The following is a 27,079-nucleotide window of genomic DNA, read 5'->3' as shown; positions in this document are numbered from 1 at the left end:
TTGATAAGTCTGGCTAATGGTTTATCAATTTTGTTTATCTTCTCAAAGAACCAGCTTTTAGTTTTATTGATCTTTGCTATTGTTTCCTTCATTTCTTTTTCATTTATTTCTGATCTGATCTTTATGATTTCTTTCCTTCTGCTAACTTTGGGGGTTTTTTGTTCTTCTTTCTCTAATTGCTTTAGGTGTAAGGTTAGGTTGTTTACTTGAGATTTTTCTTGTTTCTTGAGGTAGGATTGTATTGCTATAAACTTCCCTCTTAGAACTGCCTTTGCTGCATCCCATACGTTTTGGGCCATCGTGTTTTCGTTGTCATTTGTTTCTAGGTATTTTTTGATTTCCTCTTTGATTTCTTCAGTGATCTCTTGGTTACTTAGTAGCATATTGTTTAGCCTCCATGTGTTTGTATTTTTTACAGTTTTTTTCTGTAATTGATATCTAGTCTCATAGTGTTGTGGTCGGAAAAGGTACTTGATACAATTTCAATGTCTTAAATTTACCAAGGCTTGATTTGTGACCAAGATATGTTCTATCCTGGAGAATGTTCCATGAGCACTTGAGAAGAACGTGTATTCTGTTGTTTTTGGATGGAATGTCCTATAAATATCAATTAAGTCCATCTTGTTTAATGTATCATTTAAAGCTGTGTTTCCTTATTTATTTTCATCTTGGTTGATCTGTCCATTGGTGAAAGTCGGGTGTTAAAGTCCCCTACAATGATTGTGTTACTGTCGATTTCCCCTTTTATGGCTGTTAGCATTTGCCTTATATATTGAGGTGCTCCTATGTTGGGTTCATAAATATTTACAATTGTTATATCTTCTCCTTGGATTGATCCCTTGATCGTTATGTAGTGTCCTTCTTTGTCTCTTGTAATAGTCTTTATTTTAACGTCTATTTTGTCTGATATGAGAATTGCTACTCCAGCTTTCTTTTGATTTCCACTTGCATGGAAATGCAAATACTTGCATTATATTTATAAGATATTTGGAATATCTTATATTCCAAGATATTTGGAATATATAAAGATATTTGGAATATCTTTTTCCATCCCCTCACTTTCAGTCTGTATGTGTCCCTAGGTCTGAAGTGGGTCTCTTATAGACAGCATATATACAGGTCTTGCTTTTGTATCCCTTCAGCCAGTCTATGTCTTTTGGTTGGAGCATTTAATCCATTTACATTTAAGGTAATTATCAATATGTATGTTCCTATTACCATTTTCTTAATTGTTTTGGGTTTGTTATTGTAGGTCTTTTCCTTCTCTTCTGTTTCCTGCCTAGAGAAGTTCCTTTAGCATTTGCTGTAATGCTGGTTTGGTAGTAGGTTGACCTTTTTGGGTCAAGCTTTTGTTAGGTAGGACCAGGGAGGCATTTTTTCTAGGGCTAATTTTGCCCAGTTAGCAAGGCAAAACTCTTTAAGTACTCTACTCAATGATTCATGAATTATGAGAGTTTTCTACTCTGATTGCTGGGAATAGACACTATGCCTAGTTCTCTATGCCTTCCAGGGATTGTTCCTCTCATCCTGATTCCTTCCCCAGCCTCAGGTAGTTTCCTGACACATCTGTGCTAATCACTACTCAGATGAATAATTGAGGGAACTCTGCTGATTACTCAAAGGGACTTTCTGCAGAGCCAGCTGGAGTTCCCTCTGTGCAGCTCCCTCCTCTTCAGTCCTCTGCTCTGTGAACTCCAGTCACCTTGGGCTCCCCAGATTCCCAGCTCCATCTCTGCAACTCAGAGAGACTTCCAGGATCTGCCTGGGTTTCCCCTCCCTGTGCCACAGCCTAGAAACTCTTTCCAGTCAGTAAGATGTGGCATTTGTTGGGATTACCTCATTTGTTTCCCATCTCTTGGGATTGCCCTTTGGTGTTGGCCATATGCAATGTCCTATGGACCATTGTTTCATATCTTTTGTCCAGTATTTTTAGTTGCATCACTGGGAGGGTAAATCTGGTCCCTCTTATTCCAGTTTAGTCAGCATAGAAGTCATTCTAATAGCATTTTAATGGATGAATAATTTGAGAATATAACAGTAACTTGGGGCATAATGGGCTACCCTATACAAAGAATTTTTCACCTTTGTCTTATACATTATTAAGTTAAGTTTTTCCCTAACTTTTCCTCCAGTGATGATTTTAACACTTCTGTTGCATATGTAATTTCATGGCAGTTTTCCCCTACCTCACTATCCTTGTTATCTCATCCTATCGTGTTTTCATCTTAACTTGCTCACCCCTGAGGCTTTCTGCTCCTGTTTAATAGAGGTTACACCTTCTTGCAACCTACCAAGGGTCTTGTCCGATAGGAAATTATTTCCAGATATCTTGTCCTCTGAGACTTCATGATGAAGCTTCCTTTCCTTGTTTTGCAACTCTGTTTCATGGGTCCCATCTTGGTCTCTTCACAGGACCCTTTGTAACATACAGAGTATGTCAGTGGCCTTTGGTCTCACCCACTGTCCATCTGGGTGATGGCTAACTCCCTTCTCAAACCACAGCCTAACCCCTAGGACCTGGTAGGCTTTCATCTAGCACAGCTCTGTTGTCCTGAGCTGAACTGTTTGCCATTGCTTGGCACTTTGGTTCTCTGAATAAAGAGTGTACTGGTGGCATGCTTTCCCCAGCAGGCAGTACCAGCAAGGCTATCTCTCCCTCTGCCTGTGCCTTCAGCACTCTATTATTTGGTGGTACAACACTTGGGTTAGATTTTCCACTGCCAGTCTTCCTTTTACTGTTTCCTGTGTTTTCTCTGAGTTGCATCCTCTTATTTGATATTGAGATCATGGATATAAAGAGGCTGGGGAAAAAGAGATAGCCCTTAAAGTGCCTCAAAAGAGTATGATTCACACGTAAAATATCGGTGCCTGGTTTTCTGGTTAGTAATAACATCATATTTCTTAACCAGAGGGCAAAGAGACAGTCTTCCTACCTATGAGAAGGAAAATTTCAGAGGGAAGACTCACTCTATTCCTGTGGTATGATAAGCCACTCTCTATAGTTTCCTTATGCAACTGATTAGGCTTTCAGTAAGTCACAATTCTTCCTAGTTTCTGGAAATTAGTTGTCAATCCCAGTTTTCTCTTTCGAACTTTCATCTTTTTATTTATCTTTAAATGCATTTGAGAAGAAAATTGTAAAACAGTATGTTGGTAAATAACCAATAGTCTGGACTTTTGGAATCCCAGACAAAATTACCTCTACAAATTGGGTGTGTTCCCCCCAAAATTAGGCTAAATGACATTTACTTGTTGGCTATTGATATTACTAAAAATCACTATCATCTTTTCTTAAAATTCCCAGAGCATTGGTGAATTTCTTATAAGGCTATAGACTCTTAAAAGGGTCAGAATGGGGTTCATTCAGAAAGTATGAACCCTACAAACTGGATTTCTATGGCCACTGATTTGATCGTATCTATGTAATCCATGCTTTTGAAGACACTCATAAAATTCGTGTCTCTACCATGAAAAGAATGGGGCAACAAAGGGTTTCATGTTTACTAAACATTGTGTCCTTGGATGCTTTCCTCTTGCCTGTCACAGAATCAAAGATCACTGAGAAGCAAGTGCCAACTAAAGACCAAGTGTCTGCGACCCCCCTGGGAAACCATGCTGCTCAGTCTTCAGGCTCAGAATCCCCCATAGTGTACCTGAAGGATGTCATGTGTTACCTGTCCTTGCTGGAAACGGGGAGACCTCAGGATAAGCTAGAGTGTAAGTATGCACCCTGTCAAGGGGCTTCGACTTTTTCCTAGAGGAAGAGCTAGTGTCCTGTCTATTGTCCTAAACAGGCTGGAGGTTGATCTGGGATCCTGGGGATGGGTCCTGCCTCCTTGGGGGAGCTTTTCTGCCCTGTCACCAGCAGTGACATGAATATTTCCTAGAATCTGCCCTGGAACACAGTACCAATTGTATAGGGTGGAAGGTGCATTTGAGACCTTGGTATTGAGAACCAAGATCTGGAAAGGTAAGGGGTCTCTGCAAAGGGTGAAGACTCTCTTCCTTTGCTGGCAGGATCTCCTGAAAGCCTCCAATCAGAAAGCTGCTGCCTCCTCTTAGAAGATTTTTCAAGGGAAGATTTTCAACATCTGTCTTCCTTCCCCTATTCCATGCCCAAGCAACTCTTTAACTATGAAGAACTCTTTTTTTTCTTGAGATCTAATCAACCTCTATCTTGTTCAAGCTTATTTCCATGTCTTCACCCACCCCCACCCCAAGTGTTTTGGCCTCTTGAGAAAGAGGGCTAGTTAATTAAGGGAGTTGAGCTTGGTTTCAAAAACATGTCTTCAGAAGGAGAATAATAGCTGGGGGCAGAAAGGAAAGCCCACAGTGGCTGAAGCAGCCTGCAGTCTCGCAGATGACTCACTCTGGGGACGGTCTCGCTGACTTTTGCGAGCCTACAGGCAAACTTTGAAACAGATAACAGGTAGGACCTTGTTAAAAATATATATTGTTTTGGCATCTCTTGGGATCTTAGTAGACACTGAGGGAAAAGCATACACATTATAGCAAAAGTCAAAATTCCAGCTAATACTCGGACTAGTCAATGAAATTTAAGCATTAGGAAAAGTCTGGCAAAGGTTAACCCTTGCCCAAAACAAAATGAAACAGTTTGCTCTCTTAGCGGAGCTTAAAACCTCCCCCATAGGTTTGAAGTTTTAACAATTACAAGTCTTAAATGCTAATTTGGAAGCAAATGTACCAGATTTCTGTTTCTTCTGACTAATGTTAAAAGGGAAATGTCAAATTATTTCCCACATTCAGTTGGATTTTGAGTTTCAGGCATTATATTTGTTCATAACTACCAGAGAGGAGCAAATGTGGCAAATTCCGCGTATTAGTGCCTCTCAGACTGAGTCCTGTAATGGTAATGAAAAGAAACTGTATTTCTAAAAGCTTTTTATTACAGAAAATTTCAAACACAGATAAAAGTAGAGACTACAAAGAACTTCCGTGTGCCCATCAACCACCTTCAACAATTACCAGCTTGTGGTCAGTCGTGTTTTATTTATACCTCCCACTTATTTCTTCTGCCCCAGATTATTTTGAAGCAAATTCCAGACATCATATTATTTCATCTGTAAATATCTCAGTATGTACCTCTAAAATAATATAACTTTTTATTAAATATACCCACAACACCACAATCACATCTAAAGAAAACGATTCCTTACTATTATCAACTATTCAGTCAGTATTCATTATTTTCCCTTACTTGGGGAACAATTCAAGCACTGTTTGTTTGAATTGGGATCCAAGTAAGGTCCATACATTGCCATTTGTTACTACGTCTCTTTAGTCTCTCTTAATCTTTTGCTTATTTTTTTCCCTACAGTTTTTTGTTGCAGAAACTTGGTCATTTGTCCTATAAAGTTTTCTTTTTTAAAAAAATTAAATTAAATAAGTTCAAATAATCTCTGATTTTAGTGATTGAAACCAAGTTAAGGTTTTTTCCTAAATAACCAAGCATGTATTTTTTTTTTTGGAAATGATAGCCTGAAATCCCACCCATCATCAATGTAATAACAATAATAACTCATCACTGAACACCTTATTTTTGCTAAGCACTTTAAATGCATTTTCTCATTTTAACCTCACAGTAACCCTAGACGGTTGACATGATTGTTCTCACTTTATATGTAAGAAAGCATGGAAAAGTTAAATGACTTGCCCAAGGCCATGCTGCTAAAAAATAGGATGCTTGCTCACACTTTCTCATTCTACTCCTCATGCACAGTGGGACCAAAGAGGGCTCCATGTTAGAGCCACCTGGGCCCAGAGTGTCTCTGACCAAAGAATCGGAAGCCCATGACTTTTAAATAACTTAAACTCCAACCAGAGACACCACTGAATAAACACAGGGTACAGAGACATAAAACACGTAGAAGGAAGTGACAACACAAGGGCAAATGAACAGGAGTGCTGTGACCCTGTGGGTACATCCCAAGAGGTCCAGAGCAGTTACACAAGGGAAGGGTCAGCCGCAGAGAACACAGGCATGATGAAGGGTTTTAAAGGATGGGAGGGAAATGAAGATGTATTCAGCTCTGCTCCCCACCCTGCTTACTTCTGAGACCACAGACAGGATCTCTACCTTTTAGATGAATGATATGGCAAGTTTCCAAATCCCATAAATGAACATTTAGTCCTTTGCCCAAAATTCACTCCCAAATCTTTATCTTACATCACCTCTCTACAGCTAGAACATGGTAGAGGATGTTTCTGAATTGCGTGTAGACATTTTAGAAAAAGAAATATAATAGCTTCTATAATAACTACTTCATAGCATTATTGAGGATTGAATAAGTAATAATGATAAGGTGCATAGGATGGTACATTGTACATATTAAATGCCATATATAAATATTCATTAATGAAAGAAAATAAAAATAAATAACATCTGTTGCGTGCTCTCTACATTCCAAGTGCTATAGATTTAGCATATCACTGACATATTAATCTTCATTTGAAAAAAACTTAGGATAAAGAAACTATTATAATCTCCATCTTACAGATGAAGAAATTGAGCCTAAAGAAGATAAATGACTTATGTGATGCCCTAGAGGTGGTAGGACAGGACCAAGGTCTGAACCTGCCTAACTCCACACCCTTTCTGTGTGCAGTAGAAGCAGTGTCCCGTCTATAACTGTGGTGCCTCTGCCCCACCACCAGCGGGGCATCTGCTCTGAGTTGTGTTCCCGTGATGCTGAGAGGTGTGAATGCTCTACAGGGAATCACGCTCGTGACCCAGATCTCATCAGCTGCAGAGTTATTGCTTAGACAGTCCCAGAAGCCAGGTGGCTTGGTTCTCCTCCCTCTTCCCACTGTAAGGAAGGTCAGACTCTGTGCCTTGGAGGGTGGGTGAGCTGGCTGCAACGGACTTCACTCCAGTGATGGTCAGAACTGATCTAAAAACTGGCAGCAGCAAAGTCTCAGCCCATCCCTGGTACCCGGAGGACATCTCAAGCCTCACCTCTGTGTTTCTTGCAGTCATGTTTCGTCTCTATGATTCGGATGAGAATGGTCTCCTGGACCAAGCGGTAAGCTCTCCAAATATCCCTCCAAGATCCAAGAAAGGTGGGGGAGAGGGGAACAGGTGAAGGGAGAGGCCGAACACTCTCATCTCCATCTTCATAGGAATAGCAGTGTCTCAATATGAGCTGCAGAGATGACTAGAACCCCCTGCCTTCTACTTCCAAAGAGCCCGCCCAGAGGAGAGTTAACTCCAACTTGCTTTTTCATTCCAGAAGCTCAAATCGCAAAATCTCAGGTTGGGGAGATGCTTTAGTATCTCATCTAGTTTAACTTCCCAGCTGGTTCAGAAATCCCCCCTGTAATTTCCTGCTGAAGCCCAGGGCTGGAGGAGAGGAGGTGGGGAGAGACAGCGAGACCAGGGCAAGAAGACAGGAGGAAGTTAGGTAACTGCTGGCGTGCTTTGCCATCACCCTTGCCTTCCTCTCATACCCCAGGGCACTAGCTCTAGGAGTCTGGCTCTGTCTGCTCTGAGCACATGATCCCATCCCACCACACCTGGGAAAGCCTGAGTCTCATCCCCACCTCCCCTCAGGAAGAGGCAGGGACAGGTCAGGGGTCATCGAATGAGAAGAAGGATGGAAAAGGAAGAAGGCAGAGAGGAGAAAAGGCAAAGAGAATCAGACAGGCCCTGTCCTCATGACTGGCAGTGTGAGAGATGGGACTCATTAACAGAAAGGCTCTGAGGTTGAAGTGCACGGGGCTGAGTCAGACCAGAGGGAGGAAGAAACGGAACCAGTCCACTAGACCAACTGCATCGTCCCGGTTCCCACTCAACCCCAGAGTGTCTTTATGGGATCCCTGCAGCCACATTGCAGTTCCGTGAGCTGGGTCACGCGAGGGAACCACCAGAGAATCACAGACTCTCAAGCATTTGATCAACACATATTGATTGAGTATCTCATATATGTCAGGCTACTGTTCTAAGCACTGGGGTGGGGGGGTGGGTGTATCAGTGAGCCAACAGACAAAGATCCAGGCCCTCATGATGCTTTCATTCTAGTGCAAAAACACATGCTGCGAAGCATAGTCAAGTATGTGTTAGATAGAGATGTGTGCTAGAGGGAAAATAAAGGAGGGAAAGGAAGTATTGGAGGGAGCTGCAGTTTTAGCTGGAGGAGCCAAGGAAGGTCCCCCTGAGGAGGGGACATCTGAACAGACACTTGAAGGAGGTGAAGGGAGTGAGTCATGGGGAAGCACTTTCCAGGCAGAAGGAACAGCAAGTTCAGAGGTCCTGAGGGATGCCCGGAATGTAAGCAGATTAACTAGGAGGCCAGAGTGGGTGGAACAGGATGACTGAACAGATGAGGTTGGAGTGAGTAATAGGAGATGAGATCAGAGAAGTAATGAGAAGGGACGGGGCGTTTGCAAAGCATTATCAAGCCTTACAGGTGATTGAAAGGGTTTTCTCCCTTTTACTCTGGAGAGGTAGAGAACCATTGGAGATTCTGAGCAGAGGAGTGACATGATTGACTTAGGTCCTAACAGGATCACTCTAGCTGCTGCGTTGAGTCTAGACTGTAGGAATGCAAGCAGGGATACCAGTTAGGAGGCTATTAAAATAAGCAAGACAAGAAATGATGGTAACTTGCACCAAGGTAGCAGCATTGCAGGTGGTAAGAAGTGGTTAAATTCTGAATCTATTTGGAAGGTAACACTGGTGGACTGAAGTGAGTCTCAAAATAGTTCTCTCTCTTTCAACTTCCCACCAAGACCCCCTGGCAGTTGGATGCCCAGCCTCTTTGTGAACACTCCCAGTAATGGAGAGTTCACCCAGTACCTTAAAACAGCCACTCCACCACTGGGGATGACTGTTAGAGAAGGCATTCCTCCCGCACACAAGGCATCTCTAGTCTGCCAGGGAAATTTTCAATCCAAAACCTGATTCTGCTCTTCTCTCCCCTCCCCCAACCCAGTGGTGAGGTCAAAATAGGCCAACCCTCAACTCTTCCCTCCCTCCATCCCTCAGCTTACTTCTGCTGACCGGTGGAGTACCTCACCCCCATTTCTTCTGCTGACTTCTGCTTACTCTGTAGCTGACCAGGGCAGCTGACCAGTGGAGTACCAGTTGTACACAATAGGCCTTCAGGTATTTGAAGGTACTATCACATCTTCCCAAAAATCTTCCCCAAGCTCATATTTCCTAATTTCTACACTGTTTCTCATAAAGAAGGTTTAAATCTCCACTCTGGTCAAGCTCTAGTTTGTCAATGCCATTCTTAAAATATGGCATAGAACTGAACCCGCCCCTCCAGGGCTCTTTAAGTATCCACATCAGGGAACTAGTTCTTCCTGAAATCTACCCACTCTGCTTCCTGAAAATGCCCACCTATTTACACAGCCCAAGATTGAGTCTAATTCTCCATTCCTGAGTCACATCATTTGCTCACATTGAATCTTGGACCCAACTAGTTTCATGAGCTCCTTTCCATTGGAACTTCTGCTGAGCCCTGTTCCCACCATTCTGCCCACTTCCTTACCCCCATCTACACTTCATCTGCAGTTTTGCAATGGGTTATTTTCTACTTTAAATGAAATACAATTTTTAAAATCGCTGTTGGGTTTTAGCTTGCTTATTTTGACCCAGCATTCTACCTGGTGAAAGTAACACCTTTAAACCTTGCTTCAGTTCTCCAACCTGTGTCCCCAAGTCAACCTTACTATGAACATCTTAGGTGGTGCCCAAAACATGCAAATGCTTTCTCAGTCTAGTGTGTTTCAGTGGGACTCTCAGTGCACTGATTCATTAGCGTCTAACAATTCTGTGAGGTTTTAGATGGAGCCTGGCCTTGGTACCAAACAAAAGGCTCACTCATTAGGCAAACATACCCTTCATGAATTTCCTGTTCCAAGAGTCCTGGACCCAGGACTTGATACAAAGGAAACAAAGGAGATGCCAAAAGGAATCTGAATCATAGTGCCTGAGAAAGGACCAACACAGTGGCTCTACATCCAACTGAAACTGACTCCCAAGGGGTATAGATGAATCCCAAGTTGCCAAAGCTGTGGGAATGAGGTGTGGGAAAAGAGGGAGGAAGTAAGTGCCTTGGTTTGTAAGTATTTGTAGGATCACAAAGAAGGAGGAAACAGGAGTGCTTTCTATGCTAAGTCAGAGCACAGAATAGGGGAAGGAAGGTGGGTCTAGGAGGAGGTCAGTGTTCAGTGAGCTTTCTGCATACCTCTGGCTTATCCACGGTCTGTGTTTCTTGTGAGCTTTGTGGTCAAGGCAGAAATAAAGAGCAAAAACAAATAGTGAGTGCTTGATGAAATGCCAGTATATTGTACCAGCTGCTTCTCACACTCAGCCCTGCCCGTCTTCCCACGGGGTTTGATTTTGAGTCTTGCTCGTAAAAACACATCTTCAGTTGGCTTCTCTCCTTGATGTTTTCTAGGAGATGGATCGTATTGTCAACCAGATGCTACACATTGCCCAGTATCTCGAGTGGGATCCCACGGAGCTAAGGCCTGTGAGTTTCCAAAAGCAAGGGGTGACTTTCCAGTGAGCTTCCAAGATGAGAGTGGGACTTGGAAACACATGTTTACGGTGCAGGCTGTCCCAGATCATCTTCTTAGAGGTGACTTCTCTGGGTCCTGCACCTTGATCTCCCACTTCCCTGATAGGAAAGATTAGAGGCAGCAGGGGAAAGTGTAGACTAATTCAAATAATAATACCCTCTAACGCTTTCACCAAAGCTAAATTTTTATAACAGGAGCTCAGAGATCAGAGAATTTAGAGCTAGAAAGACTTTTAAAGATTTTTCTCAATCATTAGATAATATTAATAATAAGAATTACATTGGGGGCTCCTATGAGTCCGATATAATATTTAGCGTTTTATATACATTTTCTCTAATCTTCACTACCATGCTGAAAACATAGCAATACTAGTTCCATTTTACAGATGAGCAAAGCAGAATCCAGAGAGTTGGGGTGGCTTGTCGAAGGCCACACAGGTCAGGGCAGAGCCAGGCCTGGACCCCTGTTCTCCTCACCCCGGTTTGCTCCCTCAATGCTCTACTCACTCCGAATCAGAGGGGAAAGGGGTAAAACCCAAGCCAGAAAACACAGAACAGAAGAGAAAGAAAAGGGCAGCAGGGCCCTGTGGGCGGGGCAGGGGCGGGGCAGAGAAGTCGAAGATGAAAGTGGACATTGGTTGCTCTATGGATTCCACAGATATTGAAGGAGATGTTACAAGGGATGGACTACGACCGGGATGGCTTGGTGTCTCTCCAGGAGTGGGTCCACGGAGGGATGACCACCATCCCATTGCTGGTCCTCCTGGGCATGGACGACTCTGTAAGTTGCAAGCTTGAGGTCAAAGACCTCTCACCTTTCAGAAGCATCAGGTTCCATGTGGAAGTTAATATCCTTGGCTTCTGCCCCGGACTTCCCAATGGACAGCCCATACGCTCTAGGCCAGCCCAAAAGTCCTCTCTTTTTACCTATTAGTGCCTGAAATATTCATTCATTCATTTGACAGACGTTTACTAAATTATTACTAAATAAAGATACTGTTCTGAGGGCTACGAGGGAACACAGATACAATATTCACCCACCGGAAACTTATGCTCAACCAGGCAAAGGGCAAAAAATATTCAGGGAAGAATTCCATCTTTTCCACAAATTAGGTTTAAAAATGCTAAGAGAGTTGGGGAAGGAAGGAAGGAAAGGGAGAAAGAAAGGAAAAAATACTGATTTGTTGTGAGGCAGAGGGCGTTCAATGATAATATCTTATTTAACAATCAGAACAACCAGATAAGGTAGATCTTTTTTTACCCATTTAAACAGATGGAAAACTGAGATTCTGAGTCCAGAGAGGAAAAAGAATAGCCAGCATTTATTTGTACTTGACTCCAAAGAACCTGCACTTTCAAACATCTCACACTTAGGAGTGGGACCAGTGGAAGAAACTTTGGAGGGTGTTTGCCCTGGCTCTGAAGGATGTGTGGGATTTTGATATCCCATTCTTGAGATAAAGATAAAGACCTAGGATATTTGATCTGCCTCTCAAGAATGGGTATGAGGGCTTCCCTGGTGGCGCAGTGGTTGAGAATCTGCCTGCTAATGCAGGGGACACGGGTTCGAGCCCTGGTCTGGGAGGATCCCACATGCCGCGGAGCGGCTGGGCCCGTGAGCCACAATTGCTGAGCCTGCGCGTCTGGAGCCTGTGCCCCGCGACGGGAGGGGCCGCGATGGAGAAAGGCCCGCGCACCGCGATGAAGAGCGGTCCCCGCACCGCGATGAAGAGTGGCCCCCGCTTGCCGCAACTGGAGAAAGCCCTCGCACGAACCGAAGACCCAACACAGCCAAAAATAATAAATAAATAAATAAATAAATAAATAAGAAAATCCTTTAAAAAAAAAAAAAAAAAAAGAATGGGTATGATTTGGCTGGTAGAAGAGAGAGTTTGCAGCCAGGAGAATAGCTTGATCAAAGACCCACATGAAAGAAAGTTCAGGGTATATTAGAGAAACCTCCCAGTTTTGATCAGAGTAGGGAACACATGTAGAGGCTTAATGTGAAATCACTGGCATCTGACCTGGTCTGCTTATTTACCATGAAAGTAGCTTCCATACATTAGGTAGGGAAGATTAGAACTAAAAGTACAAATGGTGACATTAGCGTTTACCAGTACAGTCACACGGGTTGTAAGACAATACCTCTTCAAGATTACTGAAATGTCAAAGAGAGGGACAGAACAGAAGGTTCATTTGGGTTAGCCTCTAGCTGATGTTGTTGCCTGTGCTGTGTCCATCTGACAGTTCTGTAATTCAGGACTAAAGCTGAGCCCTCATCTCCAACACTCAAGGACTAAGAATCCTGAAATTATCTCATAGCATGTCCAGCTCTTTCCAAGTGCTAAATAGAAATCAATGAACCAGGATCTCCTTTTTCCTTATAACCCTAGAAGGTCAGAGCTGGAAGAGAACTTGGTGCTCCCTGGTCTGTCCCCTTCATTTTTCATACCAAGGGCCAGAGAGGTAAAGCCACTTGCCCATGGACACACACCTAGTTAGTACCAGAGGCCATCTTCCATATTCAGTAACAGCAGACTTCTCATGCAGTGATTTCTTACCAAGAACCTACTGTGTGCACGAACCCACATGAGCTAGGACTGGGGGTGCTCAGATAGGTTAGGTATACTTCCTGATATCAAGGCTCAAGATTATAGCTGAATCGAAGTGGAAGTTCTGCTTGAGTGCTGTTCTAATGCACCTGTTTTTTCTCTGAAACATGGAAATAGAGATGGGACATTTTAATCACAAGGAACCAATTTCTAGTTCTGTTTCCTCTTTTGGACTTGTTGAGTCCAAAGTGCCACCAACTCTTTGCTTGGAGGGGATCCACTGTTTTATGGCTGGAAGAGGGAGAGACATTATTTCTTCAACAGTCTCCCCAGTGTCTCCCCCTTAATGCCAAATCAGCCTTGTATTAAGACCATACTTTACCTCAGGAATAATGCAAACAAAAAGCAAATGTGCATTTGGTTTTTATTAATTGAAATTTTATGCATTTATTTGAAAATAGGCACTAAATTATATGTTTTCACATTAATAGTTGGGGTTCTAGGGAAAGTGTTCCTCGATGTTTTAAAAGCCACCTTGCTTGTTTGGCTTTTTTCAAAACCCACATGCGGCCACTGAACAGTCTGGGGATCTCTGAATGGCATGTATGAGAAACAATCTGTCTCCCAAGGGAACTGCAGCCTCAACACAAAACCTGGCGTGCATAAGGAACGTTACTCCTACACCCTGCAGCCGCCAACGTGCAGAAATAAAGGAGCCACATGATGGTGCTATAACCCAAGCAGAAATGTTACTTTATCCCAAGTCAGGGTCCCTTTGCTTCTTACCCTGTATCTATGAAAATAGCTGACTCTCCCTTTCTCAGATACTAATTGATGTTGCTGATAAAGGTATTTCAGGTCAAATGACCGTCCCTTGGGCTGGATGAAGAAGGAGCTGGGTCTGCTAAGAGTGCTGTAATTTCCCTTCTGTCCATGAAGGAAAACCCTGGTTTGTGGAGGTACAGGAGAGGCATGGAAAGAGCATGGGCTCCGAGGCCAGCAAGAGCCCCCATTGTGACTACGGGCTCAGCTTGGTCACTTACTATTTGTGTGGTCTTGGGCTATTTATATAACTTCTATGAGTCTCTGCTTCTTCATTTCTAGAACAGGTATAAATCTACCTCCTTACACGTAGGAAAACACTCTTTACTTATTTTTGTGTCCCCTACTGCCTAGCACGGAGTAGGAACTTAGTAAATGTTTTCATTTACAATGTGTCGGGCACTGGATTAGGAGCTTCACTTATAGTATTTCACATAATTTTTACAAAAATCCCTTGAGGTCAATGTTTGTCAAAGAAATGAATGAATCGATATTTAAGTGGATCATTTAATCAGTTAGTGAACCCATTTACTAAAGTAGAAGCCATTAGATAAAAAGGCTTTAATTCTGTAAGACTCAGGTTTTGGAAGAAGCAGGGTTTTCAGGTGGTAAGAAGAACTTATCCTGGCCCCAGAAGGAGACCAGCATTTGAAAAAGCATGTGGGCTCCTCTAGAGACCATTAGCAGAAGAGTTGAGCACAGGAATGGGTCTGGCCACCATGACCAAACCAAACTAGAGGGACGCAGAAGTAAGAAGTGGGTTTCAATCCAGCACGTTGGACTGCATGTACCTGACTCTCAATCCTTACCACCTTACAGTACTTTTTACTACCCTTAACAACAGCCCAAGAGTGTTACTCTTTTGATGGAGCCTATGACAAAAGGTCAAGGACACCATATGTGGAGGGATGCTCCTGAAGCCGCAGTCTCCAGCAAGCCTGTGCTCCCAGGGGCTGGAAGGTGGGAGCTTTGGTGTCCAGGGAAGGTGTGTGATTATGTGAGGCTCGGCTTATCTGGTGGATGGAATGAATTTGCTTCCAAGCCAAGTCAGGGGGAAATGGCTTAACCCTCTTTCTGTCTCTGCCTCTTTGCTGTTTTATCTGTGCACAGAAAGGTGATGAGAGCAGTACATTGTTTTTACTAAGCGAATTTTTTCCTGATTATAAAACTAGTACCTCCTCACTGTAGAAAATTTGGAAAATACAGAAGAAAGTAGAAATTAGAGAATAAAATAAATCCACAGTGCTGCTAGCTATAGCTAACCTCTGTTAACAGTTTGGTGACTTTTCTTCCCGTACAACATATCATTGTATAAAACCGAGATCATAATAGATCATCAAATTTGCATTCTGCTTTTTTCCCTTAGAACTTAGTAACGTGAGCACATTCCCAAACCATTCAATGTTCTTATAAATATCTTTTTGATGGCCACTTAACATTAAATCATACAGATGTACCACAAACCTTTTGGTCATTTTGAGGCCTTTAGGATATTTTCAGTTATTTTAAATAATGCTGGGTTAAACATCTGACAGAGCACAGAAATGCTCATCTATCTTTCAAAAATGATTTCTTTAGGATAGAATCCAAGAATGGAAATTTATTAGTTGAAGGTTGTAAACATTTAAAGGATAGATAGATGGGTGATAGATAGATGATAGATTGTTGATAGGTAATAGATGATTGTTAGGTAATAGATGATTAATAGATGATTGAGAGAAAGAAAGAAAGATTGTTCTGATTTCCACTCCCCCCACCACATACTCCACTCAGATGGCCCTAATTTTTAATATTTGCTTATTTTAGAAAATACACACACACAAAGAATTTTGTTTTGATTTGCATTTCTATTAAAATAATCTTTACAATAGTAAAATAAGTGAATAACTTGTTTTCCAAATATGAGAAGAGACTCTTTTTAGAAAGAGTGGGGCTGCCTGCATCTCATTCGCTTGCTGTCCCCGCAGGGCTCCAAGGGGGACGGGAGGCACGCCTGGACCATGAAGCATTTCAAGAAACCAACCTACTGCAACTTCTGCCACGTCATGCTGATGGGCGTTCGGAAGCAAGGCCTGTGCTGCATTTGTGAGTAAACTTCCTTCCAACCCCTTTTCCCAGGAACTGTCTTGCTCTATACATGATTGAGCCATTCCCAGAAAAGTTTGGGCATCTCTGCTTCCTAGCTTGAGGGACTTGCCATATTATTCCAACAGCAGAAAATAAAGCAAAACTTCCATGTCCTATTTTTGTTCTACCCAAGTCAAATGGACAAATATTATCCTATTGGAGTCTCGTCATAGGCCACTGACTGCCTAGAAAAAAAGCTATTAAGGTTCAAATGTAATTAAAAAGCATCTCATAATCATTTCAATTGAGTTTTGCTAGTGAATGTTTTGGTTGGTCAGAAGAACCTGTTTTTTTTTTCAATTAATAAGCAACTGTATTCATATATACAATGGAATTAAAATTATCCATTTGTTTCACTTTATAATCCATTTAGTAAAGTCAGATTGGAGAGGAGAAAAAGACACACATGGAAAAGGAAGGAGGGAGACTGGAAAGGAGGACAGAAGAAAGAGATGGAGGAGAAGGAAGAAAGATGGGGTCATGTAGGAAAGAGCGTGGGATTGCGGAGCAGGAGGAGAGGGGAGGGGCTGCAGCAAGAGGGCTTTGTAGGGCCCAGGGTGCGTGGGTGCAGAATCCTGCCCCCCACCTCAGGAGGCAGACAGCAAGCACTCAGCCTGAACCCTCCAGGGACTGGGGAGCTGCTGCTGCAGCAAGGGCCGTCGGGTACGGGGCGGGTCACCAAAATGTTTTATCTGCCATGCACACAGGAGCCAGGCAGCAGGCAACCTCAGCCACAAAGGTCATCGTAGCAGAGCTGGGCCCAGTGTCCACCAAGAGCAAGCGTCAGCAGGCAAAAGTAGGGACCCACCTGTCTTTCCAGCACCCATTTCAAATCCAGCTCTCACCCACTTTTCATAGGCCCAGCCTCATTCCTAGTACGTTCTAGGCCTGTTGACACAGTCGTAAACAATAACAACAACAGTCATTTGTGGAATAGCTGTTCTGACCCGCACACATGGTGCTTTATACAAATTATGTAATGCTGCAAAGAGAAAGCAATTTTCTTCCCATTTTGCAGAAAACCCTGAATTTCAGAGCGGTGAAGGAACTTACCCTAGATCGTGTGGGTAGTTACAAATGGCAGAGCCAGAGTTCAGGCCCAGGCCTGCCTGTCTCCAGAGTTAGGAAGACGCCGGCCTTGCTATCTACTCCCCAACATCCTGACATTCAATACTGTGGCATTGGCATAGCCAGGATGACTCCTCACTCCCCTTAAGCGGAAAGCACCTTTCTGGGGATGTTTTCCTGCTGCATTCACCACCCGCGGTGGAAGGCAGTGTGGCAGGGTGGAGGGTGCAGGAGCATGTCTGGGAGATAATCATGGACTCTTCTCAGTGAACAACTGGAGACTTGAATTGCCATTAGGCAAGGCCAGCTCCACATGTCCCCTGCCCCTGACTGGCCACGCAGAGGGAGGCACGGGCCTCAGCTGGGGTTGGGGGCAGGGGGATGGCTGACCTTCCCTACGTGGTCACTCACAGTCACTCTTCTTATTTTTATTTTCAGACTGTAAATACACTGTCCATGAACGCTGTGTATCCAAAAACATTCCTGGGTGTATCAAAACGAACTCAAAAACCAAAAGGGGCGGCGAGGTTGGTGATACGTATTGCCTTGTTCTCCTGCATGCTGTGTCCCAGGCAACATGTCCATCTCCACAGATTCCTGGGCAGGAAGGGACTTTGGGAGCTTTATACAGTCCCTTCTCTGCCTTGAGGACCACCCTTAAACCATCTTGTTCATCCGTCAATCCATTTAGCATCTCCCCGGTGCCCACCGTGTGCCAGATCCTGTGCCAGGGGGTTTGCAGGTTAAAAGGTGGTCCTCAGCCTGGAGGACTGTGCAGTCTAGTGGGAGGAGACAGGCATGTAAGCAAAGCGCAAAGTAGCAAGCTGTACAGTAGCGATAGGGCTGTGTGGGACATACAGTTGAGGCACCAAGGGTGGCGGACAGGGAAGCTTTCACCAAAAAGATGGCATTTGAGTTGTGTCTTGAACCCAAATCAGCAGGATTTCATAAGGAATCAAGGAGGACAAGGCACCCCAGGCTGGAGAAGCCTCAAGTGTGAAGGCATGGAGACGCGGCTTATTCTCGGATCTGTACTTGGTTCCGTGTGACTGGGATAGAGCATGCTTAGAGGGAAGCGGCGGGAGATGTGCTGCAGAACTGGTGAGATCCAGGTCTCGTGAGGCCAGCTGAGGACTTGGGAAGGGGCTTCATGTGTAGCTAAGGGCCAGCTGAAGAGCTTTGGGTACGTGAGGAGATGTTTGGGTGTGCGAATTAGGTTAATTGCTCTGACCATGGTGCCAGAGAGAGATCAGATCAGAGGGGATGAAAAAAACTTTTCCAACAGTTCAGGCAAGAGCTAATGCTGCCCTAGGGCCTGACTGGGGTGGGGTCTGCACTCACCCACTATGCTCTGCTATGTCTGCAGTAGCACAGCGATGGCTGTGTCTGTGCTGAGTGAGTGTCCCCCAGCCATGCCGGTTGTTGAGTGTTTTGACTGTCCCACTGGCTAAGGTGGACGACATAAAGGGAGAGTCTGAGAGATAATTTGGAAGGTCCTACCACCAGGACCTGGTGACAGTCATGTAGGGGATGAGAGAGGGAGAGAGGTTGGAAATGGCTACCAGGTTTCTAAGGTGGCCATTGGCTGGTACCATTCACTGAGTCTGGAAATAGACTCTTCTTCAAATTAGCAGGGGAAAGGCACTCCGAGTTCCTGCAGAGGGAAAACCCCATTGAGGAATCTGAGTCAGGAGATGGTTAGCAGGTGGGAGTGGTATCCAGCCCTCCCCAGTAGGACTCCGAGAGAGAAGGGCACCTCCAGGGACACGCATGCATGCCTGTGAGACACCGCATGGCCTCTTTTCTACTCCTTCCATACCACGCCCATACACACACCGTTCCATGTCCATGCCTTTCACCAGGACATATGGTGCACCTCCTGGGCTCAGGCCCTAAGCCTGCACTCCTGCCATTGCCACACTTGGAACAGAGGGAGACCTCTGAGGGACCAGCAGGGCACATTCACGACCTTCTGAGTCTCCAGGGGCAACCTAAGTCTTTAACCATCTCTTCTGATCCTGAAAGAGGATGGAGAAGGCAACATGGTGTTGGGAGACTACCGTGGACTTGGAGTCAGGAGACCTGGCCATGAGTCCCTGCTTGGCCACTTACCAGCCTTGGAACCTAGGGCTAGTTACTTAACCTCTCTGCAGCCTCATATTTTTTCTCTGTGAAATGAAAATAATAATCATCTCAGAACAAATTCATTGTGACCATGTAGATGACAAATTGATTAGCAAACTGAGTGTTTTATACCCTCAGGGGTGAATGGCAGAAGGAGAAACTACAAAGTAAATGTGACACATCTTCTAGAGCAACAGTTTTACTGAAAATCTTTTGGAAGGAGGACACAGTAACTTAATTGATAAGTAATTTAAAACTTTTATCTAATACAAACATGGATGGTATCATGCAAATATTCCATGTGTTTTTAATATTGTGCTTGTAGTTGGCACTTCAGGCTATGTCCCCACGTTCCCCCAGAGTCCATATCCACCCCTTCTGCTATTCGGGATACCCTGGTGAAAAATTTTTTGAGGAGTTCTATAGAATTCCCGGGGGACTTAACTGAGGGCTCAGACCCCCAGAATTTGGTGTCATGGGTCACTTTGCACTTACAGTCACACACACCCACACACACATGCATTCCCACCTGCTTCCCAAGTTCCTGGGCTGCTTCAGGGGCATGTCCTGGCCAGGAGGCAGGTACAACCCGCTCTCCAGGAAACAGACATGAAAGCCGCTGGCTGATGACCCACACTAACCCTTTGGGCTTTCTCTCTAGCTTCCTTCCTGAGTGCTTCTCAACCTTGGCTGCATATGATAATCACTCAGGGTGCTTGAAAACATACTAATGACGGGTCTCATCCCCAGAGACTCTAATTTATTTTGTCTGGAGTGAGGGCTGGGCATTAGGACTTCTAGATGCTGCCCAGGTGGTCCTGAGGGGCTGCTAAGGCTGAGAGGCACCGGCCCATAGAAGACAGTGGGGGAAGGGATTTCCCATCAGGGGCACCCCCCAAGGGTCAGGACTGCGCCAGGAAGGCCCTTCCAAATGTGCTGTCTCATTGGATCCTCCCAGAAAACCCAGAGGTGGGGCATTTTATGCCAATTTCTGCAGATGAAGGACCTGAGACTCAGAGAGGTCCAGGAACTGGCCAAAGGTCACCCCGCTGCAAAGTGGAAGATCAATGACTCCAACCAGTTTTGTCTGTAGCCCAAGCCCTCCTGCGTTTCCCTGCACCCCGCTGCCTTCCAGAAAAGGGCACACACAAACACATCCCTTTGCAAAGAGTTCCGGTGACAGACAGATGAACTGCCAGACACGACGCTCAGAGGCTTGACTGCCAGAGGGTATGAACTGTTCAAAGAGCAGGCAAAGTGGCTTTCCATCTACCTCGATTAGCATGATAGAGGTTAGGTAGGGAGTGACCACACCGGTGCAATTCAGCGAAGCAGCCCGGCACCCAGAAGTGCATCCACTAAACAGGAACCAACCCTCTCTGGCCTCCCCGCTCCCTGCGCTCCTCCCAGACCCTTCTCCTCAGGCCCAGGGCCCAGGGCCCTGGGATGTGGTTCTGCAGCCTTCCCTGGTATCCTTCCCTTCCCTCCTGCAGGTGATGCAGCACGCGTGGGTGGAAGGGAACTCCTCTGTCAAGTGTGACCGGTGCCACAAAAGTATCAAGTGCTACCAGAGCGTCACCGCGCGGCACTGCCTGTGGTGCCGGATGACAGTGGGTTGGCGCCCAGGGCAGCCCTGCTGCTTTTCAGTGTGGTTTTTTGCTCAAAGCTGCAGCCAGGCAGCAGTGGACGTCCTGCCAGAGGGCATGAGCAGAGCTATGTGGGCAAGGCTAGAGAGGGAGCCTAGAGCCCCTGTTCAGTGCCCTAAGTCTAACTGCCTCCAGTCAATCACCAAGATGCCCAGAGAGAGGGCACCCCCCAGGGCTGCTTAAGAAGAAGCTGACCAGTCTACTCTCTTTGTGGCCAGGCAGCTGTGAACAGCAGGCTGGACCATTAACGTCCTTCGCCTGGGTGTCATCTGGGCCGGGGACACTGACAGAGTGGGAGAGGAATTAGATACTCAGTCACCTGCATCAGAGGAAGGCATACTCCTGACAGCAGCCCCACTGCCTGGACAAGAGGCCTGTGCCCACTGCCATCATCCAGGACAAATGTCCACTTCCTCCTTGGACACCTGGAGCTGCCTGACCTGCCTTCCAAAGCAGACTCAGTGCCGTGTCTTGTCCCCTTGACTGGGTATCAGCCTCAGAAAGGATGTGTCAGACTGCAGAACTCTTAAAATGCAGAGGTCGAGTCATGGGGTTTACCTCCAGCCTCTCGTGAGTTTGTTCAACAAGATCTCCTTCCTTCCCGTGTCTCAGATCCTAGGGAGCAGATATCCCATGGGGGCTCTGGAATCCACATGGACAGGCCACAGGCCTGCTCGGGACCGTTTTGCTCCAGCTGCCATGGGCAGCACTTGGTCTCCTTTCTCTGCCCACGGCAGACTTGGCACCCATAACCAAGCACACACACCCGTATACACTACACACCACACACACACACTCTCTCTCTCTCTCTCTCTGCTATACTGTGAAAGCCAGCAGTGCATCAGGATTTAGGGGAGCACTAGACAACCTGCCTCCCTAGTCAATTTCTAAACCCTCATCCTTGACATTTCCTTGATCACTTTCACTCACTCTCATCTTCATTTTTTCCTCCAGTTTCACCGCAAGTGTGAATTGTCAACTTTGTGTGATGGTGGGGAGCTCAGAGACCATATTTTGCTGCCCACGTCAATATGCCCCATCACCCAGGTAAGTGCTGCCACCCCGATGGGGCTCCGGCTCCCCTGCAACCCCAGCTCATGTTTCAGATGCAGGCAGCGTTCAGACGTTCACATCCCTCAGAGGCCTCCCTCAGCAACTCTTAGGATTTGTGCTTTCAGCCCAAGTTTAAAAGAGGTCGGTGCTGCACCGTCACATTGTGAGGGGAAACTTCCCTGACTGAAAAGATTCCAACCGCTGGCCACCCAGAATGCTCTGAAATGGCCCAGCAAGGAAAGCGCGTTCATTCTAAGCACCTTGCAGGCAGATCACGTATATGGACCCTCACAGTCACCACCTGTGCACAGCTGGGCTTCCCAGGCCTCCCTTGTCCCTGTCACCCTCTCTCCTGTGTCCAGACATGGACCTTCCTCTGCCTTGAAGATTTCCGCTTGGGTGTCACAGCCCTTCTTGGAAATGAAAGATGCAAAATTAAACTCTATTTATCCCCATCTGAAACTTTTTCTGTCTCCTGTGTTGAAGACCCCTCTTTCAAGCCCAGCACCAAACACCTTAACTGTTCTCTTTCCATGTTAAAAATGCTGCTGAGTTCCACTGATTCCTCACATCTCACCCTTGACTTGACCATCTTCTTTCTTATTAAAAACTAAAGAAAAACCCCCACCACTGTAAAAAACTATTTGGCAGTATCTACTAAGTTGGAAATACACAAGCTCTAGGACTCAACAATTGCCCTCCTGTGAGAAATATGAGCATTTATTCCACCAGAAGACATGTACAGGAATGTTCCTATCAACTTTATTCATAACAGTCAGGCACTGGAAACAAGCTAAATGACCATTGACAAGAGAGTAGGCAAATAAGTTGAGGCAGATTAATGGAATACTGCATTGCAATGGAAAACAGCCATGCTTAGATGCAAAAATATGGATAATCCCAAAAATATAATGCTGAACAAAAGAACCTGGACTCAGAAAAGATATGGTCTATGATTCCATTGGTATGAAATTCAAAAGCCAGGCAAAACCAATAAGGTATCAGGAGTCACAACAGAATTATGCCAGAAGAGGCAGTAGTTACAAGGGCATATACGTATGCAGAAATTCAGAGAACTGTAGATTTAAATTTGAGCATTTTACTATATGTGACATTAAACCTCAATGAAATGAATAATAAACATTGAAAAAACAAACAAATAAAATAGGACATGTGACTTAGTACTACATCATTTAGGTAGTGCTTAACAGAGAAACCAGATCTGAGACCTTGCTTCTCAAAGCTCAAGCTTCTAAATCAACAAAGTAGATTTCTGCCCATTTCAGTGTTTCCTCTGAAACACTGTGTCCCTTCCAGTGTCTTGAAGTTAAAGTCAGGGCAAGTGATGACAACTGCCTGGAGAGTCCTTGAGAAACCCAAAGGGAACATTTCTTTTTTTACGTCCGAAGTCCCACTTTGAAAAACTCCTCCCTACACTATACTGGTTTTCTATTCTCTGTCTTTATATTAACCATTTGTTTTTCTTCTGATTTCCTTTTTTGTAGGAGGCATTTTTTTTTTCCAAAAGATGCTTGTCTTTCCTCTCTTTTATAGGACAGGCAAGATGGGAAGTCTGATGGTAGCATGTCAGCCAAGGATGAACTTGTAACGCAGGTACCTCGGCAAGCCCCAAATCTACTCACTCATTCTAAGCTGGTCCAAGGCTGTGGAGGGGAGAACAGGATTTGGCTTCTAGAGAAACACATCTCAACATCTGCTCTCTTATCTGATTGATTATATCACACAGGACACTGTATTTCCAGCCTCTGGGGTTACCTTTGACAACCACACTGTAGGCAAGTGGTGGAAAGGGAGGTTGGTTGATCCCGTGGCTGGCTGAACTGGCTTTATCACCTTTTTAGGAACACATTGCATAAAACTTCAATATGCATACTCTCTGAATAATAACAAGAATGTGGCTTAAAAATAGACAATTAGGTTTTCCAGGACTGCCAAGCTGTCTCCAGAATGTGATCTGCCAGAACAGAGTTAACTAGATCCAAAAGTTCTTCTTCATCCTTAAACGTGTATTTCAGAACTCATTTTTTTAGCTGGATTCACCAATGAACTTCTCTTTGTGCCTTTCACAAAGTTCCAGGGAATGCAGGAAAGGCAGCCTGGTGAGGTAGAACAAGTACCAGAAAAGGAAATAGAACACTGGGGCCTTCTCCTCTGCCTCTGAACCTTAAGTTTCCTTGTTTGAAAGGGGGCATAGCAATCCCTGCACTGCCCACCTCCCATAGATGCTCCAAGATTCAATGAGAACATGTAGATGAGTGTAAAACATAAGCAATGATGCTTAATGTGGGAAAGCTCTAGACACCTTGAAAGGGAGAAAGTCAGATGGAGCACGCGCGCACACACACACACACACACACACACACACAGTGCAGGTATGTCAGTTGTTTACAGCTGACATCTATCTGGTTATCCTGCATCTATTCTGATTGGGCAGTGCCCATGCTCTACAGGTTGTTAAACATTTTGAATGTCACCCCCAGAGATAAAGAATTACTCCTTAGGCTCCAAGATGCTTCTGGGTTTCACACAAATAATCACCCTTGGCAGATGAGAAAATTCCTAAAATTTATAAAGGGTGCTGCTGTCCGTTTCAAACAATATGGCCCTGTGTTTGGTGAATTTTTAGCTTGCAATCTAGAAAAGTAGGCATTAGATAGTGAATATGGAGCAAAGCTGCATCTCTGTATCGGTGTGTCCTTCTGCTGAAGACACAGGTATTTATTGAGTACCCACTCTTGTATCTGGGACAATGGGGCCCTTGGTAGAAAGGTTATACACACACCCACCCTGCTCCTGAGGCATTAAAATCCATTTGATGTTGTGTGATATTTACCTGAGAAAATAAAAAATAAAGACATATACAAATAAATGATAACAGAAGAAACCCAGAAGATATTATTGGGTTGGCCAAAAAGTTGGTTCTGGTTTTTCATAAGATCTTCCGGAAAAACCCGAATGAACCTTTTGGCCATATCAATATATGCTTCAAGTGCAATAGTTTTCGTTGCAGTGATCAAGGAAAACTTCATAGAGAAAGTAGCTCTTGAATTGGGCCCAGAGAATGAGGAGTTCTTTTTTAAGAGGTTGCTAAGAAGGAAGTGGGCATTTCAGGGCATTAAGGAGGAGAAGAAACCAGTGTGAGCAGCCCCAAGGGGTGGGAATTAACTCCCTAGAAGGTAATAGCCAGGCTTGGCTGGAACTGCAGTGAAGGTTAGAGTAATTAAGAGAGAACAGTAGATTGGGGCTGCACTTAAAATGCCTTGCATGCTAGCTTAGGAGATCTGGATTTTATCCTCTGGGTAATGAGACGTCTGTAAAGGTTTCTGAGCAGGAGTGGTATGACTAGTGATGTCCTGGGAAGGAACTGCATGGGGGCAGCATACAGGGCTTCACCTGAGGGGGGCAAGGCCCGAGCAGTGTGGGCACCGTGGCAGCCGCCGGAGATAAAGAGACATTCCAGGGAAAGAATTGGCAGGACAGGGTCTTCCCTGGATGACGGGATGAATAATAAGAGTAGCCAGGAGAGAGGGCCAGTTTTGTGGGGAAAGAAGATAGGTCCGGTTTGGAGCGTGTTCTGATGAGACATCTGGCTGAATGTACCCAATGGACAGTGAGAAATGTGGAACCAGGGCTCTGGAGGAAAATGGGGGCTGGAAATGTGGATATGGAAGGTACTGGGGTGGAAGTGTAGTTAACTCCATGGCTGTTATTTTATTTAGGTGTAGGACCAGATGGCCCTAACTTTTAAGATCGTAATCAGTTGTATCCCTCACAAAATCTAATCTTGTGCTATGGGCACAATGCCACACCATTGTGAATAATTTGAAGTTGATGCCATTGCCCCATCTCTGATCCCGACTTCAAATGCCTGTCACCATTAACACTACTTAAAGGCCGTTAGGCTGGAGACACTTAGCTGTTTAATCCCTCAGAAAACTCAGCCAGTGGACCAGCACCTGCTGCCTCCTGACCTCCTCTCCTCCATGCCTGGACCCGCTTCTCTCCCGGGAACTGTCTCAGCATCCACTCTCATCGCATTCCTCCTATTGGCTGAAACAGAGCTAATTTCTTTTTCTTTTGCCTTTTAAGTATAAGATCATCCCCACCCCGGGTACCCACCCCCTGCTGGTTTTGGTGAACCCCAAGAGTGGAGGGAGACAAGGAGAAAGGTATGTTCTCTTCTTTCTCGAGATGGAGAGGCTAGGCCAACCGTAACCGAGTGGGCTGTGGAGAAGGCAAACCTGTGGTCCAATCCCAACCCTACCACAGACCGCTTGATGACCTGGTCCAAGGGACTTAATGTCCTTGTGTCTTGGTTTCCTCCTCTGTAAAATGGAGGTAATAATCGTTTCTCCTCCCACAGGGGTTTCGTGAGCATTAAAATAAACACAGTGCTAGCCTAGGGCCTGTCACGTGGGCCATTATTATGGTTCCCAGAATCAGACCAAGTTCTGAGACGTCCGTTAACTTCCCAGCCTTGCAAGTCTTTTCTTGATTTAAGAGACGTGGCAGAGGCGCCTGGTTGAGACCTCCTGGCCTATCCCACCCTTGAGAAAGCAGGGCACCCGTCTCATCAGTGAAGGGAACGCCCAGTCTGTGGGAAGCCCCAAGAGAAGGGGAGGGGAGAGGTGGCAAGGGGCAGAGCAGCTCTGCCTCCCAGTGTTCAGCTCTGGGGCAGTGAACAGATGGCAGAGTGATCTGGAATCCAGGTTTTAAAAAATAATAAACAGGGTTTAAGCAAGAATTATGAGAGCCCCCACCCCAGTCCTAGGGGCAGAGCACCCCTCCTGAGCTGACCTGATTAGCCTCAAGCTGGAGCCTTGAAACCGAGCCTAGATGTGGTCACTGCCCCCAGCCCTCCTCTGCCCCAACCCCACGTCCTACGTGTCCTCCTGATCCCAGGATTTGGGGGACCTTTCCATAGAGGGTCCCTTGGTGCCTTTGTCTAGCCCACAAAGAGCAGAATCATACTACCTAGAACATATAGAACATTTGGGAGAAGGTCTCCATGAAGGAGAAGGCTTTAGGAGAATGGAAATTCTGTTCTCCGGGTTGCTCTGTCCTGTCCTCTGTGCAAGGGGTGCTACTCCTGGGGTTGGAGACTAGAGTCCTGGAT

The 27,079-nt window shown here is 45.1% G+C and overlaps 1 protein-coding gene across 7 annotated transcripts in view; it reads left to right on the top strand.

Moving 5' to 3' along the window:
* DGKG (diacylglycerol kinase gamma) overlaps window positions 1–27,079 on the top strand; it is a 203,295-nt gene that overhangs the window by 73,285 nt on the left and 102,931 nt on the right. For 6 of the 7 annotated variants that reach the window (XM_057545817.1, XM_057545819.1, XM_007195260.2 and 3 more), the window contains 10 exons: window positions 3,547–3,717; window positions 6,994–7,043; window positions 10,428–10,502; window positions 11,209–11,331; window positions 15,892–16,009; window positions 17,558–17,646; window positions 20,737–20,853; window positions 21,844–21,936; window positions 23,497–23,556; window positions 26,053–26,132. In XM_057545817.1, the coding sequence (XP_057401800.1) occupies window positions 3,547–3,717; window positions 6,994–7,043; window positions 10,428–10,502; window positions 11,209–11,331; window positions 15,892–16,009; window positions 17,558–17,646; window positions 20,737–20,853; window positions 21,844–21,936; window positions 23,497–23,556; window positions 26,053–26,132 (976 nt within the window). The remainder of the gene's footprint in view (window positions 1–3,546; window positions 3,718–6,993; window positions 7,044–10,427; window positions 10,503–11,208; window positions 11,332–15,891; window positions 16,010–17,557; window positions 17,647–20,736; window positions 20,854–21,843; window positions 21,937–23,496; window positions 23,557–26,052; window positions 26,133–27,079) is intronic. The other variant, XM_057545820.1, reaches the window with a different exon arrangement.

This window comes from Balaenoptera acutorostrata, chromosome 4 (assembly GCF_949987535.1).
Source record: "Balaenoptera acutorostrata chromosome 4, mBalAcu1.1, whole genome shotgun sequence".
In the NCBI taxonomy this organism is placed as follows: domain Eukaryota; kingdom Metazoa; phylum Chordata; class Mammalia; order Artiodactyla; family Balaenopteridae; genus Balaenoptera; species Balaenoptera acutorostrata.
This window is presented reverse-complemented; position numbering and strand designations above follow the sequence as displayed.